The 20,845-nt window shown below is 44.8% G+C and overlaps 1 protein-coding gene across 3 annotated transcripts in view; it reads right to left on the bottom strand.

Annotated features, from left to right (window-relative positions):
* NARS2 (asparaginyl-tRNA synthetase 2, mitochondrial) overlaps window positions 1–20,845 on the bottom strand; it is an 803,364-nt gene that overhangs the window by 549,828 nt on the left and 232,691 nt on the right. For all 3 annotated transcript variants that reach the window (XM_069639926.1, XM_069639928.1, XM_069639927.1), the window contains exon 5: window positions 10,106–10,186. In XM_069639926.1, coding sequence (XP_069496027.1) covers window positions 10,106–10,186 — 81 coding nt within the window. The remainder of the gene's footprint in view (window positions 1–10,105; window positions 10,187–20,845) is intronic.

The raw sequence follows: 20,845 nt of genomic DNA, 5'->3' as shown, positions 1-20,845 counted from the left end.
AAAGGTAGTGTAAATTTCCCATTAATGATGTGTCGCTAGTCACTGGTATTACTCATGGTATACCTGATTGTGATAGGATCCAGAATGATCAAAAACATTTTAAAAAATTTGATCGTCAATGTTTCTCTTGCAGAATCCTACGATAAATAGGTGTTTCTATATTATTAGCACAATAGCCTGATTGTGTGCTCATGCTATATAATCCTGTATCAAGGGCATGAATTAGCCCCACTCAGTTACTGCCCCATGCTAATTGGACAAGCTATTTCAAGGTTGGTGCATTTCTGAAGGGACAGTTCTAAGACAAAACCGTGCCTATGATAGGTCCTGTGTTGGAAGCAGACAGGTTTAACGCATGAATAGGCCCCACTCGATGCTAGTGTGGAGGCTGTTTTTCACAGAATCTATCTTGAATATCAATTTTTGCTCAATGTTCTGGAAAATGAGGTCTGTACCTCCTCCTCTTATTGCTACTTCGATTGTTTGTATTACCGCCCAAAACATTTCTGATGCTACTGGTAGCAAAATGGTAGCGTTGGGGATTGCCCCTTTGTGAGGGGGGAGAGAGAAAAGAGAGAGAGAAAAGAGAGAGAGAGAGAGAGAGAGAGAGAAAAGAGAGAGAGAGAGAGAGAGAGAGAAAAGAGAGAGAGAGAAAAGAGAGAAAAGAGAGAGAGAGAGAGAGAGAGAGAGAGAGAGAGAGAGAGAGAGAGAGAGAGAGAGAGAGAGAGAGAGACCAAAGGAAGCTGTCCTGGTAACAGGAAACAAAAGGGACACACCCATTCCCAAAAGGCTTTGCCTCACACCAGGGTGCTGCACACTAAAGGGAACTTTGATCCTATTGAGTGGGGAAGAGGGCAAGGTTTTTCTAGAAAGAAGGAGCTATTTACAGCTGGTCGAAGCTTCTGTCTCTATCTTTCTTTCCTATCCCCGTCACTTCCTTGCACATAGCACTTTGGGTGTCATGTCAGAAGGCAAAGTCCACTTGTTCCAAGAACATGGATTGGACCCCTTAAAGCAGGCTAGCTTTATTCCAATTACCTGGGGTGTTTGGCCTTTAAAAGAAGGAGTCTCCCACTCCTTTTTTAATTCACTTTTGGAGAAACACTTGAAAAATAATTCATTGGACCTCTGTTGGGAGACTTGATCTTTCCGAAGTCCTCCGCCAAGGAGGTGGAGACCGAGTGTCCAAAGCAGAGGGAAGCTCTGTCACCTAATTGTCACCAGGGACCAGTGGGCTAAACTGCTGCTGGGACAACACCTGCCTCTCTGCCAGCCACAACAGTATCCAAGACCGCACCGTGTTGAAGGACCCCTGCTGATGTGGCCCAGCCTCCCCATGTTTGGAAGCCCAAGAACAAGGACCAATCTTCTCCTTGAATCCCTGGATTGGGATTCAAGGAGAAGATTCACAGCACCCTGAAAGCCAAGACAGCTAGGATCCCTGTTTTCCTCACAACAAACCGGTCGAACTGCTTTTGAACCCAGTTCACCGCAGCTTAAACTATGGGAGCAGCCGCTTCTGCCTTTGGCACTCAACCAAACTCCACGAACAAGGGTGCTTGCATCTCAAACCAGGTTGCTGCTGCATCATGCCTCGCAGAGCCCGTCACCTGCTCGGCTCAAATTAACTGCTTATCACCGGACCGCTGGATTGTCACTAGCTGACTCGAACTAGCAGTTACACAAATTACTTGACCCGGCTGCTGCTTCATCGAACCGCACACGGGAGCATCAGGATCACTACTTCAAAATGTTGCCGACCCTCAATATGAACCATGAGAGCATCATTCAGCGACTCTAACAAGAGGTTACAACACAACTTGAACCGGCCTGACCCTGAACCAATCCCAGTGAACATTCCAACCTACATCACTCGAACGCTGCCTTCCAAACCGCTCTGAGCCCTGTAAGGGTGCAGATATTAGAGTCTAACCAGTGGTGGAATGGTGATTGGAAAATACATTTATTCAAGCAAAAATAAAGTGGAAATCTATCTCTCTCTTGCCTGTCTCTACTAAGGAATTAAGGAATCGGCCAAAATGTCCAAGTAAATAAAAAGAGTCCACCGTCTTGTCAAAATGCCTACCTCTGTCCCTCACACTTGTAACTAATAAGAAAAGGGTAGTGGATGTTCTTGGTCCAGAAGAATGACTCCCTTCTTCTGGACAATGAGCCACAGTTCCAATCGTAGGGGGACATTTGACTGTGAGAATGGCTCCCTTCTCCAGGTCTCATTTTCTTTCCTAAGAAAACAAAGTTCCAGCTTGTGGCGCTGTAAGGTTTCAGTTCCAATTCAAAAGTAAAAGTTCCAACTCAAACATCATTCATTATTAACCATAGTTTTGTTTCACTATTGGGTTCCTGGAGAATGCCTCCCTTCTCTAAGTATCTGGTTCTCAATGTCTCCATAGTGCCAGGGGAATGAATCCCTTCCCCGGTTCTTCTTCCGTTTGGCCTCACTGTTCACAATATTCAGTATGTGGAGTCCTGGAGAGTGCGCCCCTTCTCCAGGCATTCTATTCTCAATGTTCTCACAGTACCAGGGGAATGACTCCCTTCCCCGGGCTTCCTTCTGATTGGCTTGACAATATACAATCTTCAGGAAAACCACCAGGAGGTATTGCGTCCTTCTCCTAAGGATTCTTGGTTTCACAGTTCACAATGGCTGGGCAGAATGACTCCCTTCACCCAGGCCCTTCTTTCAAAAATAGCATACAGTTAACACTTCCAGTGGGAATGCCTCCATTCACCTGGCTTATCTGCCCCTTTCACAATTCACAGTTAAATATTCCAGGCGGAATGCCTCTCTTCCCCTGGTTTGCTTTGCACTTCAAAGGTTCAACATTCCCATGAGCTCTCAGTCTTATGGGTGCAGGTCCCAGACATGTGTATTCTTCCTGCCTTTGTGCAGTAACCCTGGTTCACAATCTTGCCAGGTACTGTGACTAAGAAGATGACTTGGGTTGATCTTCATAAAAGGGTGGGGGCTCCAGACCCGTGGGATTCTCCTCTCTTGGTGCTGCAGACCTGATTCACTATCCTGCCAGGTACTGTGACAATGAAGATGACTTGGGTTAATCTTAATAAAAGGCTGCCGGTTCCTGACCTGTGTTCGGATGCTTGTCAGCCCTTGAGGAGACCCACCAACCGTCCCAGAAACATAGGTACCATAGTGGGGGGGTTTGCCGGTGTTCTTCGGTTGGTCGCAGGCTCTATTCTGTGTCCTTTTGCCCTCTCACTGCCCCTCCTGCTTTCTGGTGTGTTCTGGTGGCTCTGCAGCATTTGGTTCCTCGCAGGCAGCACGTCTCCTGTTGACCATAAATTCCAGCTGCTTCTTGTGTCTCTCGAGGCCTGCTTCTCCACGGCTTTGGTCGGTCTCTCCATGGCAGACTGCATAGGGACAGCTCCGTCTGCAGGGCAGCGTCCCTAGCAGTGACTTCTCCTGTTCTCTGCTCTGGGCTGCTTCCTGTCTCCCCCACTGTTTCTCTCTCCTTCCTGATTTCCCTAATCAGTTTTGAATGGGCTCTGCCCAGTCAGGTTTTGGGAAAGACTAGACTGTTCGTTCACATTCTCATGAGTGCTCTCTATGCTTACGTACTTCCTCCTTGTCCCAGTACTGATCTTGATGCCCTTCGGTGAGTCAGTTGGTCTCTCCCACGTCTCTGTACTTAAGGGATATATGTCCCTTGAGGAGTGCACACTCTTCCTTGTCCCAGTACTTCCTATACTGGTGGGATGACAAAGACATATATGAACACTAGGGAAAGTGTTTGAGGAAGGGGTGTAGGAATGTGTTTGGTGTTAGGTGGGCTATGTGGATACCATGTTCTTTCCAGGTTGTCACTAATCCAATAGGGGGGCTTCCCTCCCCATTAGATCCACCCACTGAGTACCACCCCCAGGGGGACTATCGGGTAGTGGCTTAAACCTTCTCCAGCATGGGGCCTGGCATGGATTCACATGCTCATAAATAACAAATACACAGCAGTACACATTACACAACCACAGGAGGTAGCAAGGCTCAACAGAAGCAATTAATACTTACCCCTGGAACAGGTCGCGTAACACTGCCTGGCCGACTCTGGACTCCTCCCTGGAATCCCTGTTGATGCAGTAAAATTTCGTGAAGGTATGCGTGGACCTCCATGTTGCAACCCTGCAGATGTCGAGCAGGGGCACACCAGAAAGCAACGCCGTCGTCGCAGCAATGGCTCTGGTGGAGTGGGCTCTCGGACGGCCCAGCAGTGGCTGGTTCGCCAGCCGATGACAGTGCATGATACAGCCGGAGAGCCATCGTGAGATGGAAGCCTTGGACAAGGCCTTCCCATGGTTCACAGGTCCAAAGTTCACAAACAATTGAGAAGTCTTCCGAAAACTCTTTGTGCGCGTCACGTAGAGCTTCAAGGCACGAGCAACGTCCAGCAATTGCAAGGCCCTCTCTGCCAGTGACGAAGGGTTCGGGAAGAAAACAGGCAAAACCAAAGGCTTGTTGAGGTGGAAATCCGACAGAACCTTCGGCACGAAAGTGGGGTGCATACGCAGTACCACCCTTGACTCATGGAAAGTCAGATACGGCTGCTTGCAGGATAGGGCCGGGATCTCACCCACACGTCTGGCTGAGGTGATGGCACAAGGAATGCCATCTTACATGAGAGAAACTTGAGTGGGGCTTGATGCATAGGTTCAAAAGGTGCCCCCATGAATCTTGTCAGGACCACGCTGAGTTCCCATGCTGGGGCAGGCACCTTCACCAGAGGGAAAGAGCGAAAAAGCCCCTTGAGGAACTCTTTGACAAGTCTGTGGGACCACAGCGAGGATCTTCCCGGGGATTTGGTGTAGCGTGAGATGGCAGCCAGGTGTACCTTGATGGATGGGTGAGCCAGCCCAGTTTTTGCCAGGGACAGCAAGTATGGAAGACTCTGTGGAGCCATGACCCTCAGAGGGGTAATCGTTTGCGACTGGCACCATGTAGCAAAACACTTCCACTTATGGCCATAGCACTTTAGAGACAACGCCCTGGCTTTGGCGATGACCTCCCTGCAGTCCGCTGGCAATGCATAACCTCCAAACCCTAAGGCTGCAGGAGCCATGTGTTCAGGTTCAGGGATCCTGGGTCGTGATGAAGGATTGCGCCTCCCTCCCTGCTGAGCAGATCCGGAAGTACCGGCAACTTGACTGGAGGTGACACTGACAGGCTGATTAGGTCCGGAACCAAATTTGCCTTGGCCACACCGGGGCGATGAGTATCCTTCTTGCATAGACACTGTCTGAGTGTGTTGATCACCCGTAGCAGGAGAGGAAACGGGGGAAAGGCATACAGAAACAGACCTTCCCACAGGAAGGAAACCGCATGCCCCATGCTCCTCGGTTGGTGTAACCTGCTGGCATACTTCTGGTATTTTTAGTTAGCCGCCGTGGCAAAAAGATCGATCAGGTCTGCCCCATTTGATGCACAAACGGTCCACCTGATCTTGACAAAGTTCCCACTCGTGGCAGGAGCGCAGCTCCCTGCTCCTACTGAGGGAGTCAGCAATGGTGTTCTTGACGACTGCCAGGTGGAACGGGACAAGGAAGGATGAGGATCATCCCCTGTCTGAAGGCCCAATGCCGCAAGCCCTGAGCGTCCTTGGAGAGTGCTGAGGATCGAGCGCTCCTTGTTTCCTGATGTAGAACATGGTGGTGGTGTTATCTGTGAAGATCCTCACCACCTTGCCTCTCAGAGACGGTAGCAAAGACTTGAGGGCCCCGAACACTGCCCGTAACTCCAGGATGTTGATGTGCAGATCCTTCTCCTCCAGAAGCCACAGACCTCTGGTGTGTAGACGTCCGGTCTGAGCTCCCCAACCTTCCATAGGGGCGTCCGTGGGGACCGTCTCATGGGATGGAGGGGTTTGAAATCCCATCCCCTGGGAGATGTGGGAGCGTAACCCCCACCCTCTATCGTCTGCCGGAACTCGTCGTTGAGAGGGATCTTGTCCGCAGAATTCCCTGACACTTGCATCCAACGTGCATCCAAGAATTCCTGTAGGGGTCGCATCTGCAACCTGCAGAGACGGATGAGGTAGATGCAGAACGACATCATGGCAAGCAAAGACATGATGGCCCGAACCGTGGCCGTCTTCGCCGATGACAGCCGCTGTACCTTCCCTTGAATGGCTGCTAACCTCTCCTCCGAGGGGGGACGCCAGACAAGCCACTGTGTTGAGTCTTGCGCCGAGGAACAGCACGTCTGCGATGACGTTAAGCAGGATGTTGGATAGTTCACGGAGAACTAGAGCTCTGTCAGTAGCCAGACGGTCTCCTTCGTGTGCTTGTTGTCCAATTTGCGGGCTTGTATCAACCTATCATCCAGGTACAGGTATATGTGTATGCCCTGCAGACACAGGTGGGCCACCACCAGGGACAGGCATTTTGTGAACACACTTGGGGCTGACATGAGGCCGAAAGTTAAGGCCTTGAACTGGTAGTGTTGGCCTTGTACCACGAACGTAGGAACTTCCGGTGTTTCCTCTGGATGGGGACATGGATACGCATCCTCTAGGTCCAACAACGTCAAGAAATCCCCTTCCTCCAGTTGGCCGAGCACATGTTGCAACGTGACCATCCTGAATTTTTGGGGTTTCAAGTACTTGTTTGGACGGCGCAGGTCCAGGATGGGTCTCCAACCCCCTGTCATCTTTCTGACCAGACACTATCTGGAATAGACTCCAGAGCCCTGGAGCTGTTGGGGAACTATCTCTATCGTCCCTTTTCCGTAACATGTCTCTCACTTCTTCCATGAGCTGAGGCATGTGCTGCTCCTGACGGGGTTCCAGTGGAATACAAGGGCACCTGTGTTGGAACTCCAAGTTGTGTCCATGGGCAAGAGCATCCAGCACCCATCTGTCGGTGGTGATCTTCTTCCACTCTCTGATGAACCTCGTCAGCTGGCCTCCCACTGGGGTGCACAAGTGGGGGCACAACGTCTTGGACTGTTAAGACTTGATTGGGCGCCCTGCTCTGTGGGCATCGCTGACCTCTGCTACCGTAGGCCTAGGATCGATCCCTGTAGGCTTCCTGCATGGAGGATCGGGAAGGTTGCCTGCATGATGCGGAGTTTCCCTTGGATGATCTGCTCGATTTTCCCCTGTAGGAGTGGAAAGACGATGAGCAATGCTGCTGTAGAGTGCCAAGGGAACGTGCCATCTCTGTGTCCGTCTTTATGGCTTGAAGGAACGTTTCCTTTTGGCGGCCGACACTACCGAGTCCAGCGATGGTTGTGACCTCAGGCACTTGGGTGCGGGGTCCGGCGCCCTGTATTTCTTTTCCAACCTGTCTTGTTTGGTCGGAGCCGTGCATGGGATTTTCATGAGGGCTAGGCCTTCTTCCCATATGTCGTCCAAGAAGGGTACCCCCATGATTGTCTTCCTCTTGGAATCCTGTTGTTGATATAGGAAGCCCTCCTTCTTGGTTTTCTCGGACACCAGCTGGAACAGATCGGAAGCCCTGGAAATCATTGAGTGGAATGATCCAACCTCGTCTGGCGGAGAGCCTCTATGAGGGGCCTCCAGGTGCAGTGATTCATCATCTGCCAGGACAAAGTCCTCATCTTCATCGGTTTCTGTGGCCTTCTCCGTATCAGTGTCTGTGTGTGTATCCGGATCCGCTGGTGGAGTCGGGTCCCGACGCGGTGGAGGAAGTTGATGTGGCGGCCGTTGATGAGGTTTCCTCTTTTCTATGCGGAGGCTGGTCAGGGGTCTGCAGTAAGACAGGTGGCGTGCTGGAGGCAATCTCTGCTGGATCTCCGCCAATAGGGTGTAGAGAGTTGACAGGATGTCCATGGATATGTCCCTCTGTTGTGGAGGGAATGATGGCGTGCTAGGCCCTGCGTGGACTGTATGGACAGACACTTGGTTGTCGTTGTCCGTGGATTAGATGTTCACTGGCTGAATGTAAACATGGGAGGGCTGCTTTGGGGTCTCTTCGCCCCCTCCCCTTTTTTTCCTCCTGAGAGCCGTGTACTGGGACCTGAGCCAGTGCCCCCCTCCCCCCATGAGTGCCTGCAGCTTTCGCCGCTGCCTCGGCAGTCGTGTTGCACCTGGGAGGCAGGGACACTCTCTGCGCTGTAGGGACCACCCTCGTCGGGTCGGTACCACCGGCCATAGCGGTCGCCCAAGAGGATGTCGACAAAGTGCTTGTGCCTAATGAGCCTGATGTCAGGCCTTCTTCTCTTCCTATGCCCTATTTTTCTCTGATTTGTCCCATAACGTGGCCGGGGTTGAGGACTTCCTCTTTGAGGAGGAACCAGATGGCAGGCTGGCTGATGAGGTGGACGGCAATGGCAATCTACCCAACCTGGGACCTGTATCAGCGGTGAACCCGGCAGAATCGGTCTTGTGGCTTTTGGCCTTTTCTTGGACCTGCACGAATGGGGCATCCTCAAAGGACTTCAACCTCCTCCAGAAAGGAGACCGCTGCTCGGACCGACCTGTCCTGGGCGAGGCATGACCCTGCTCGGAGCACGGATCAGGGACCTTGCTCGACTTGAGCCATGCCACCAGCCTGTTATCTTTGTTTTCTTCGAGAAGCCCAGGTATATCTTGCACCCATCCTCGTTGTGGTCCGGTTGCAGGTTTACAGACACTTCTGATGTTTATCTTCCACAAATATGTTCCTTGGCCTGCATTGGGTGCAGGGCCTGAAAAGTGTCCTTCCCTTCTTTTTCTACTCCGGCATGGCCGGATAGAGAGAAGTAGCCCCAAGACAGCCTTCCAGAAACTTCGACGAATAACTGCCCTTGAGGGGACGCGCAACTTCATCGACAACTGGTCCCTGTTGCCGGCCGATGAAGATAGGAGCACACAGGCTACGATGGAACAAAAATAGAACTTTTCTGTGAAAAAACGTGGAAAAAAGTACAAAATAGCTCGACAAGCAACTTGAGGACTCCCAACACCAAGCGTGCAGTACAAATCTGAAGATGGCTGCCAGAGGCGGGGCTTAGGGAGTGGACTGTTATTGGATGGGGCAGTATGACCCAGAGGACAGCGATTGGTTTGGGGGAGAAATACAGTTTTAAAGTGAAAGTGGAACTGTTTTTTCTTTTACAGAGGATTCACAGCCTGACAACAGGGAATATTCAGGGGCATGTGAATCCATGCCAGACCCCTTGCTGGAGAAACTGCAATTACTGTGACCTGCAACACACCCTTCCCCTCTATCACCCATCTAACAAAACAAACTGTTGGTTAATTACCAAATAAGCAAAACAGAAGGTGATGGCTGGAAGATTTCAAATCATTCATAACCACTGGCACGGCTCTAGGCAGCTTTCCAGACCATCATTTGTCTGGTTGGACTTGTGTTGCTCAGTTGCTGTTTCCAGTCTGTGGCCAGGCACTTGATGTCTGCGCGTCAAGGTTTACACCTCGTCAAGATGCTTTGTCTGTTTACAGTTTAGCCTGGGTGATGTACAACAGTCCAGGTTGCTGTATTGGACATCTGCTTACATTCACAGTCATTTGGTAACATGGGCCTATACACACTGATATTAACGCTGCATATGGTGATCCATTCTTGTATGGAATGTATATTATATTACAGTGATATCATTACCATATTTTTCTTAGTGTACTGAGGAACAATGCCATGTGATGCCCGTTCCTGTTTTGTCAAGGGGTGAAAGATTGTGTGCCATCTCTACCCGGGATGTAACTTGGGGGCTGGGTCAAATGACACCACTTCCTGTGATGTCATCAGAGGTCAAGGGTTGTGTGGTGTCACTTCCACTACCCCTGGCATTTTGGTGAAAGGATGTCTCTGCCCGTGTCCTGACATCAAGGTTCCCTTTTCAGGAAAAAATCCTATTTTATATAAGCTCTATGCTATTGGTAGAAATGTGGGTAACAAACATACTCGAACAAGAAACATGGGCTTAAATACGTAGGATGATACTTTTGCAGAATCATTAAACTTGTATTAAATTTATAAAAATAAGATGAAAGCAGCAACCACTTAAATTCACCTAAGCTTTTCTAGCACATAAAATATGCGATTGCTTTTGCTAGATCATACAGTAGTCAATACTTTGACCGTCAATGAGAATGCTTTTGAATACATAACCTACCTCTACTTGAAAAAGCTCTCCGGCACCTTCACAATCATTGGATGTAATTATAGGTGTATGAATATGCACAAAATCATTATTCTAAGAGAAAGGAGAGAAATACAACAATGAGATTTGCATGGACACACACATCTTGGCATACACCCCACAAACAAATGCAGAAATAGTTCCTTGCTATGTTTTATGGACAGCTGAAATCTCCAACACGAGTCTGTCATTTCCTGTATAAGAACCAGCACATTATGATGACGTATTGTTTCGTTGCAAAAGTAAAATAATAAAATATTCTTTAAAAAATAAATAAAAGCACAGCGAACCTGCACACTCGCCTGCACGCCTTACACTGGCTCCAACTTTGTGTTTCTTCTCTCAGTACAACTATTCCCTATAATTTGTTTTAATCCATTTACACATTTTAACTTCATTACTTCTTCTGGGAGCTGGTTTAATGAATGTACAAACACTCTTGTTACCATCCACTCCCACGAGTCATTTTATGACATTATTATCCAGGAATATGTTGCCATTGGTACACTCTATAGTATCTCTCTATCCTCACTCTCCCCCAATGTAGTTCAGTAAGAATCTTCTTCTACCATTCGTGGTTGGCACATTTCTTGAAGATAGGCTGTGTTCCCCAACCTATCTTTGTCATTTTGGAGAAATAGAGTTGGACTCAAAATTTCAAATGATGCCATGTCAGTGATGTGCACAGTGGAAATACAACCTGTCTTTTCCCCTTATTTTTTCAGTGTTCGTCGGCTAAAATGAAGATGTTTTCCAACGTAAAGCCATTTGGGGGAGTTGGATATTTGGGGTAGGAAGTTCTAAGGTGGATTCAGCTGTAGTGTCAGGACAGGCAGATTGCATTGAAGCTTACATCTCATCACCAGCCTAACGGATGATGAGATGATCCCAAATGATGGGGTCAGCAAGATTTGTGTGAAGAACAGATCATCAGGACAGTACTACCGTTTCTTACATATTTACATGACTTACAAACCAACATATTTATTGTATATTAATTTACAGTTTTAAGATTGAAGATGAAACAGTCAATAATCAATTATCGTATGGGTGATGCATGGATTGCTTACAAAACACATTGGTCCTGATGAAGGCTCTGCCATCTGTGGAGCAACTAGAAAATATGCTCTGTAGAGGCCAAAACACTGCATGTCAACGTTAAACATTAAAAATATTTTAAGCAATTTAAATCATTAGATGTTTCCTTGAATTATAATATTAGGTTCTTAATTTGAACTATAATGCATGAATGAACTCAAGATTGTCAGTATCCTGTGATGTTTATTTAGATAAACTCCTTTGTAATTGAGTATTTACTTTTATACATAATGGTGTTGAGGATATATTTTAGAAAGTTGTAAAATTAAAAGAAATTGCATGTACAAATGAAGCAAGGTTTATGTGCTCTCCTAATAATATTTTGGCGAGTCATCTTGAGAAACTTCAAAAATAACTTACAAAGTAAATGGACAACATGTTAAAGTTTCACAGATGTGAGTTAATGTGATATTAACTAATTATATTTTTCCAGTCCTTGGTATATGTTATTTGGTTCCATGTGATGTTACCGAATAAATGTTACCGAAACATTGTTTTGGTATTTCTTTGATTTTTTTTTTTGGGGGGGTCACCTGCCAAGGTAGTTTACAGTAGTTGTTTGTTGTTCCATCCAATAACTGTGGTTTGCAAGACAGCAATAGAGGTGGTTAGAGACCTGTTCTTCTCTTTGCTTTGTAGATTTTGGAGGCATTAAGGTGAAGAAATTGTAAAATGAATGCAGTGACACGCTGAAACATGGCCCCTAAAGTGTTGTTGATCCACGATATACGGAATATCATGGGTGTGAAGGTATGAAACCTAATTGGTATGACATTTTATGTGACATCAGTGGATGTGGAGTGTTGATTTTAAGTGGTAATGTGAGGTATACTTTTTGGGGTTGTCTTTGTGCAGTGTATTCATGCGATACCCATTTAAAGGGGTTGTGAAGAAATTACAGAAGTCCGACTGAGAAGGATTTTTTGAAAATGTTATTCGCCATTGATTGGAGCATTGATTTGTGACCTTAACAGGTATTCTCTAGCAGAAATATTGTGCTATTGTGTGTTGTTTGACGCACATTTGGGTGTTTTACTAATGAAGGCATACCTTGTTTATTGATAAATGGACTAATTCCTAGGTAAAAAATGTTTATGGTGAGTGTATATTTTATGTTTTTTAATAGTGTTCAAAAGGAATCAGCCCCTCAGGATACAAGAGTTCAGACACGGAATACAAGTTGATAACAGGATATCCCCTGATGAATGTCTGCCGAAAAGGGTCTTTTAACAGAAACATGTTGGGTTTGATATAAATACAACAAACACCATTTCGATTTTTTTTATGTTTGGCGCTGTTGTGTGTCAGGTAAATTGTACTATGGTGTTTTTGTAATGTGCATTTGTGGTTAGAAGGTGTTTTTATTTGACCTGGACACTGGGTTCTAATCTAAAAAAGAAAAAAATATTTTTTATGAAATTGTATAAAATGTTCTACGATATACTAAATTAATAAAAAATATAAAGTGTATATACTGAATACAAGGTGTGAGTATATATATTTAATTTGAAAAAAAGTGAATTGTCACAATTCTTAAAGCGAGAGTTTGATAATCAGTTTTCCTTGAATAATAATACTGTATATTGCCCTTTCTCTAGATAGTAGAATCCGTAGGTTTTGCAATAGGCCATGTTTAAGGGACCCGCTGGCGGTCACCTGTATTTGGTAAGCCCCCTGTTTTCCCAATTTTTTTATCCCCTCCCCATTCTCCTCTCTACCCGTTTTACCCCACTAACCATCTATTTTTAAAAAAATACCTAAAAAAATGACGGTAAAAATTGTTTCGGTATTACCGTTTTCAGTAAAGAAGATTCAGTAAAATCACTACATACCATGTTATTTGTGTCTTGATTTTAAACATTTTCCAACTATCATTGCTCATTTTGAACAATTGATTCACTTTGGGTAGTGCTTTAAGGAAGAGCATTAGTACTATGGGTTGCCTATTGGAGCCTCACCATTTGATCAAAGGACTGTCCATTGTTTCACCTGTTTCTCTGGTTGAGAGATATTTGTTCCACCCTTTTGTTTGCAGGGAGCTCTCTGTTACTCCTTCACACTGCGACTGTCTCTTCTAGGAGAGTAACTGGGGTAGCTTTGGTAATTGCTATTATACTAAGTATTTGGTCTACACTCACCCTGGGTACTATTTGGTTTGGGGGAGTATTTGGCATACCAGGCGGAGAACAATTCTTTTGGCTCTGAACATATTTTGCTGTGTGATAGGATTCTTCAAAGAGGAGTAGTTCTTTGGACCCAGTCTCTGTCTCTAGGTCTAACAGTGGAACAATCTTCACCTAAGCTACCTTAATGGCAGCTAGTGAAGATGTTTGTTATTTCTTGTAGCTCTAAGATTCTGAACTTTATTGATTCTTCTGGCCTGCATAATAATCCTCCCTTATAACCTAGTATCATCAAAATCATGCAATAACTGAGTGACCACATATTCCAGAAGTGTGTGGAAAGAGTGTGGTTTTACAGTCATGATTATTGGTAACAAGAGCGATCTGGGCAAATGCATGCTTGAGATCCTGAGAAAAATCTGGAGGTGACTGATCCGACACCCTGGACCACCACTAAATGATCTTGGAAAGATTGGATTCAGTGTCCAGGACAGCTCTACACTGTTTCTCTTCTTTTCTAACAAACAGTAATTTCTGCATTACTATAGAAAATGCGCCTACTCTCAAATCTCCACATTTCTGGTATCATAGGGTTCACTTTTATCCCCACTTCTTTTTAACATATACGTGCAACCTCTGCACTCTCTTCTGAATAGCACTGAAGTCTGAATGAAAAAAAAACAACAACAATTATCGCCTCCCCTTTTAACTGACTGACTCACATGTTAAAATATGACTTTAATGGTTCTGGCAAGTTATTCTCGAGAGAAAACAGAGCTTGCATATGTACACAACAGTATACCTTATGCCAGGCACAAGAACCATTAGTATTCCTCATGAAATAAATGGCCAGTGTAGAGGGTGCCTCAGGTACATTTGTGAAATATCCCTCTTGTATTCTACCCGTTTGCCTTTGATTCTGCAATCAGTCCGTTTCCTTGCATTTCTTAGATTAGCTTGGCATAAATATCCATTTCAATAATCATGTGTTACTTACATTCAACTAGTTGCTCCCTAGATTAGGTAAGACTGCCTAACTAGATTCAAATGATTTGTTTCTAGAGGCCATTCATTCAATTTCGTTTTGCAACTCCTTCTGTAGGGATTCTTTATCTCTTTGGCAAGCAATTATTTCATTCACTGCCTACAGAATTTTAGATTGACAGCTATTCACTTCTTTATGAATAACTTCTGTAATGTCTTAGAACAGAGGTCTTCAAACTGTGGGGCGCGCCCCCCGCAGCGGGGCGTGGCCACATCCCAGGAAGGGGGGGGGGGGGGTGAGAGCCCAGCATGAAATGTGCAAAAAAAACATTTTTTTTTTTTTTAGATTGGAGGAAATGGACACGAGCAGCTCACATGGTCAGATTGGACCATAAAACGGCCTTAGGCACCAATGAAAAAGTGCCCACCCGTTGCAAATGGAAACTCAGTCCTTTAGTCACTGACTGTTTGAATAGTACCCAAGGGGGTGTTTTTTTTTCAAATGTAATCAAATTGTGATATTTAAAGAGTGCATAGTGAAGTAACTCCTCACACTGGCCGACATTGGCCAAAAAAGTAGGCCATTTTGATTGGCCTAAACTAGCATTTTGCATTTTTGGTACGGTCATCGCCCTATAGGCCAGTCCAAGCCTGGCGGCTCATCCATAATGGGTGAGGGGCGTCCACCCACTGGCCCCCTCACCCATTATGGAGGAGACAAGGAGCCAACCCAGTGAAACACTGAGCACTCCCTCAGCTGCTTTTTCCAGCTGAGGGAGTGCTCCTGGGCTGGCTGAACTGTCAAAGAGAAACACTGTTTGCCTTTGACAGTTCAGTTCCCCAGCCGCACATGATCACTGAGCCATGCAACGCTGGGGGCGTTTTGCTTCGCCAGCCTTGCAAAGCTCATTGGAAATGTTGGCTGGGGCACTGCATGTATGTATGTGCGAGAGGGCGCTCCTGCACCTCCCCGCACATCCGGGCAGAGCAAGCTGGAGCGGGGCATTTTAGCAACCGCGCGCAAGCAGCTGCAGAAGGTACGTTTATGGTGATTTATTTTTTATTTAAATATGTGTATGGATGTGTGTATGATTGTGTTATGGGACTGTGGTGGGAGCAGGATGGGCGGGAGCACTGGGATAGTGGTGGGAGCAGGGTGGGGAGAGGCCAGGGTCTCTACTGGGAGTAGGGTGCAGTGATGGCGCGCAAAAGTTCATCTGGAACATTTGGGGGGGGGCGGCCTGCCCACATTCTGCTCAGAGGGGGCCAAGGCCAAAAAAATTTGAAGACCACTGTCTTAGAAGGCTTTTTCCAATTATTCTGTTAACTACACATTTTCGTATATCCTTTTTACTGCTTCTTGTTTGGACACTAGTTTTATATCCTTGTATCAACTGTAAAGTAAGATGATGTACTTTTAATTAATATTTTAGAACGCATTTAATACCAGAGACCGGTCTCTTAGCACGGAACCGGGATTCAAACCTGTGTTACTGTGACTTGTCTTGCTTCCAAGACTAACGGGTTGCCCCTGAGCTTTCCTCCCTGGCCAAAGTGAGGCTTTCATGGCTATTGAGATTTTTTTGAGGATTGACAATATTTAAATCTTGCTTTAGCTCAACAGACTCAACCTGTGTACCTATTTCTTTAACTATAAGCTTTAGGTCTAACCTTCACTATCTTTCAGTTGAATTGTGAGGGTCTCAAGATAATTTAGCAAGGGGTAGTGTAAGTAGAACACTTATTTAGTTTACCCTATGCCTGTAAACACTGATTATGTGTATGGTTGAGACTCAAACATTCCTTGTTTATACATTCTTTTGCTTCGTTGTATGCTTTCCGTTCATCTTGAAAATTTCTCAGGATCTTGTGGCTGCATTGTAGCCTGGATGATCCAGAGCAACCTGCACTTGTTTTATTTCTTCTGTTCTCTGTTTACTGGATTGTTGAAGATCTAGTCGACCAACATTTTGTGAGTAAATTACTTAAATCCATTAATTTCAGTCTCCCTTTCTACTAGTTTACGTTCTACCAATGTCAGATCAAAAAGAGGTATGCCGAAAGGTTTACCAGCATAACTCTTACGTTTTTGGTACTAATTACAAAGTCCTTGTAATGACCATTCCAATGGTCCCTGTTCTTCCCAAATACTAGTCCTACCTGCTCCAATTTATCCTTCATTTTGTTTTTAAATGATTCCAAATCCTGAGTTAGCCACTGTCCATGAAATAGGGCGTGAACCTGTGTTACTTACAACTGCTTGAGGCATGTTTAGTCTGGATATTGGACTATGAGCCACAATTGATAACTGATGATCATAATCAAATATCAGTCTACTTTAATTATATATCTTACTTTACAATCTGCCAATAAGTTTGCTCAAAACTATTAAAGTCTTGCAAATTCAGAAAAATCCCACTAGACCTGCAAGGTGAGTTCCTTAGTTTACATATTTAACCTAATAGAAATGCACTTGCTCCATGGTGACAATAAATGTATCAGTGCTTTCTGTAAAATGGTGCATCTCATCACAAGCACACTTCATATTTGGTGCAATGCGGCCAACCAAAAGCCAGTCATGCACAGTGAAACTTATTTGCCATTTACTGCAAACGTAAATGCTAAATAAATGTTTCAAACATCCCTATACTTGCCAGCAAGGTTAAGTACCATGCAAATGGTACTCATTCTTCATAAAACCTCCTTGCCAACGTGGGTGGACCAGTAGATTTTATGACCCCTGCAATTATGCACATATGCACATACAAAAAGCACCAAACCAAATACGACAGGAAATATAAGCATTACCGATTCAATTATTTCAATCTATGTTGTATGTGAAAATATTTCCCAGAACCATCTGGTTTTGTACAACAATGCATCCTCACACTGGGGCGATAATGCAAATAAAGAGTCAGTCAGAGACAGTTTGATTTAAGTGGATTTTATTACATTTCTGTATTTCAAGGTTTGGGTGGAAAAACACATAAAGGGACTGGGGAATACCCTCGAAACAATAAAGGGAAAATATATAAAACAGTGTCAAATATGGGACAACCCAAAGTGGGGGTTATCCAGATGCTCCCAGCACCACAAGAAATGGATTTCACCCAACAATAAAAAATGTCCCAAATCATACTCATAGAAGTCTCTGTCCTTCTAGGTATGCCTTATTTTAACAATCAGAGATAATGGCCAAAACAAAAGTCGAAACCTACTTTTATCATGTCTACTTGGTAACCCTACTTTTACATTAGACATGTTCTCCATTCTTGGCCAATAAAAGATGTTCATAAACCAGATCGAACAATGTCTTGCCTAGTCTATAAACATGCACAACAAAATGATGCTGTGGGTAGTCCCGGTCATGAAGTACTCTCAACTCAGACTTTTCTATCTTCTTCTTGACTCCTTTGACTGGAAGGACATCTTCTGCCCACTCTCTTGGTTCTTTTCTCATGACCACTCCCCACATCTATATACGGAGAAAAAAGGAGGGGGTAGGGGTACTATATGAGTAAATGATGAATTCCTTACTTTCCTAAGAGTCCTTTTGTTACATCCACCTCTCAAGGTGATTCTGTTTTTCGTTCTAATCTGAAGATACAATATTATTTCAGCTGCAAGAAGGTCTCTAGGCCAACGGAGACCTGTGTCAAATACTGCAAAATACCAAAAAGGCCCGTTGTTACCAACAGGGGAAGCTTCCTGCACTCCTTAAGGGGCTGTGCCGTGTAAATAATTACAATAATTACACTTTTATGATTCAGCACAAAATTACAATGAAATCCAAGCTTATGAAGCCAATTGGCAAATTCAAATCATTCAAATAAGTAAAACAAAGTAATCGACAATGTATACTTCAACTACATTCAAGTAAACATGTGTTTAATCAACACAGGGCATGTGAGGTCGTCCCGTTTGTTATTTTTTCACAAAAGTAAGGAGCTGTACAATACAACAATCTACAAATGTCTTCAACCAAAATAATATTTTTCAAAAAAACCAACAGTGATGTGTTGACATTTCACATATGTGTGAGTCCCTATCTAACTCATAGGTGTCCCACAATGGTAATGCTTGTTGTTCCAATATGCATCCAACTTGTTTTCACAAAACATGACAGTACGTATCCATAAAGCTCAACCAATCGATAAATAAACAGTGTCCAAATAGGTTGATGTCCAACCACAATGGCCAACGCGTTTTGAACTTTTAGTTCATCCTCAGGGCATTTTAGATTAAATGTTCCGTATAAGTGTTCATCCTGTAAGTATAACATGTATAAATCCTAATTAGTCATAATTAGTGCTAGTGATTCTTTCTATACCATAAGTTAAATCCAAAAATTCTAAAATTCAATAAAATATGGGCTACTAACCCTATACCTTCTGTCAACAATGTCATGTTATGCATGTATCTATGGAAAAATAACAACGGTAACTTGGTCAGTAACGTTTGATTGTATTTAAAGTAAGTGAATCATAAACTAAGGGCCTGCCTTTCTATGCCTAGGAGGCCAGGTGAACTGCTATAGTGATTGTAAAAGTGTACTCACCCGCCCCGCAGTGTTAGAGTTCTATGCGGGCCGTTAATCTATGTGAAAACTATGTGAAAGAAGAAGACAAGGTCCCCCAGTCTCACAGGTCGCTCTAGAAGGTAAAAGAGTAAAAATATCTAAAAAAGCAAATATTCTATTATGAGCATAGCACATAACTAACGCACAATAGAATCCAACAAGTCTTCCATTTATTTGTAATAGAAGTACTGGGATGAAGAAAATGGATAGGGGTGTGTAAATTGTTGCCCGAGAACTGTGCGGAGCGGTCTAGTCTCCTGCTGAAAACTGATTGGCACAAACAAATTTAAAATTGACGAGAGAAACCAGGTGAGGTAGATCCCCTCTCCTGAGAGGAATTGCCAGTGACACTGTAGCATTGGCTGCAAGACGAAAGAGCCGAACGCTGGGCACTGTAAGAATGGCATGCTATCAAATAGTGAATACAGACCTAAGTGAAACAGTGTTTATTGAACTTCAACGGTTTGGTTGAACTCCTATCTAAACTAAATCTAAGGATGGGAGAAAGCTAGGACCATCAAATAATAATAACTTAGTCCTAGTTGAGTCTGTGTCAAAACATAAGGGTCTATACTAATACACCTATTGTCAATCCTTACTTCTAAATACAAAAGGGTGTCAGACCATAATGTATGCAACAAAGAAGTGTTCAAGAAATAATATCTCAGGACGGTTGAGCAGTTTGCTTCCCTTCCCCACGTTTTCAGCATGAGACAAGGTGGCAAGTTTGAGTTTCGCACACACTGTTGGCTTCTCTGACAGTGAACACAGTGCAAAGCATAGACATTGAGGCCTTCTGCCAAAGTCCCTATTACAAAACCAGTCTCTTACTGCAGAGGGCCTGTCGTAACAGTTCCATTTCTATTTGGATCTTCACAAAGTTCCATTTCTATTTGGATCTTGACAATCACAAGTTCTCGCTTCCAGTATTTATCATGGGTTTCCCTCCTTCAAGCTTGGACCCCTTCTTACCACAATATTTACACTTGGTCTCCCTCATTCGTGCTCGGATATTCTTGATTTAAAAATCAAAGTCTTTTCAAATTCGATTCACTTCATACAATATTCTCATCAATCTTTTGGGCTTGCATTTCTGTTGGTGGGATACCTTACAGAGACCTTCGATTGAGCACACTCACGGTGCCAGACCACTATGTTAATGGTATGTATCTTCCCTTCTCAAGTTCAAACATTCATCTACAGTTTTAGCTTTACTCTCGTCTTTCATCACACCCGTTTAACAATGTTCATTCCAGCTCTCGTTATACAATGTTGCTGCTAGCAATCTTGTCTTCAACACAGACCGGTCTCCCCAACTGACCGTCTGTGTTGATCGCTCTATTGCTTCTTTGTACGTGGAGCCAAGCACAGTAGCAGGGTGGCTGCCACTCCTCCCCACCTTGGTTGGTTACGCGGGAGGGCCTTCGGTATCTCTGACACACAATGCAGGACTCTTTAGTGTGGTTTCCAGGCCTTATGCTTTCTGCTTCAAAGATTTCTGGAAAGTAACTGTTTCTTGCCGAAAAGATCAAGGTTATATCCCTCCTTGCAAACCCTTCTTGGTTTCCCGTCTTTCCCCCCTCGTTCAGCTGCTGACTCGAAACTGCTGATCCTTTGTGTGTTTTGCCTCGCTCAGGGTGTGCTCTCATGCTGTGTCTTTTATCGACACAATAGTAGCGGGACATGTCAGGTACACTGCTCGGGATTGAGTCCGTTTTCTCCCAGAGCGGGCTGTCCATGTGGAATTGTTTGAGGAGGGAAAGGGGGTTAAGGTTCCCACATATCCCACCTGGTAGGATGGAGTAAAGGTGTTACAGGGGGAGGGATACCGCGTCTCACCATCCAATGTCCCAATCTCTGAAGACCCCTCACCCAGGTGATCCCCCCGCACTGGCCCACCCCCAGGAACTGGATCCTAAAGCGATGGCC

This window comes from Ambystoma mexicanum, chromosome 7q (assembly GCF_040938575.1).
Source record: "Ambystoma mexicanum isolate Mex_15411 chromosome 7q, UKY_AmexF1_1, whole genome shotgun sequence".
Taxonomy (NCBI): domain Eukaryota; kingdom Metazoa; phylum Chordata; class Amphibia; order Caudata; family Ambystomatidae; genus Ambystoma; species Ambystoma mexicanum.
This window is presented reverse-complemented; position numbering and strand designations above follow the sequence as displayed.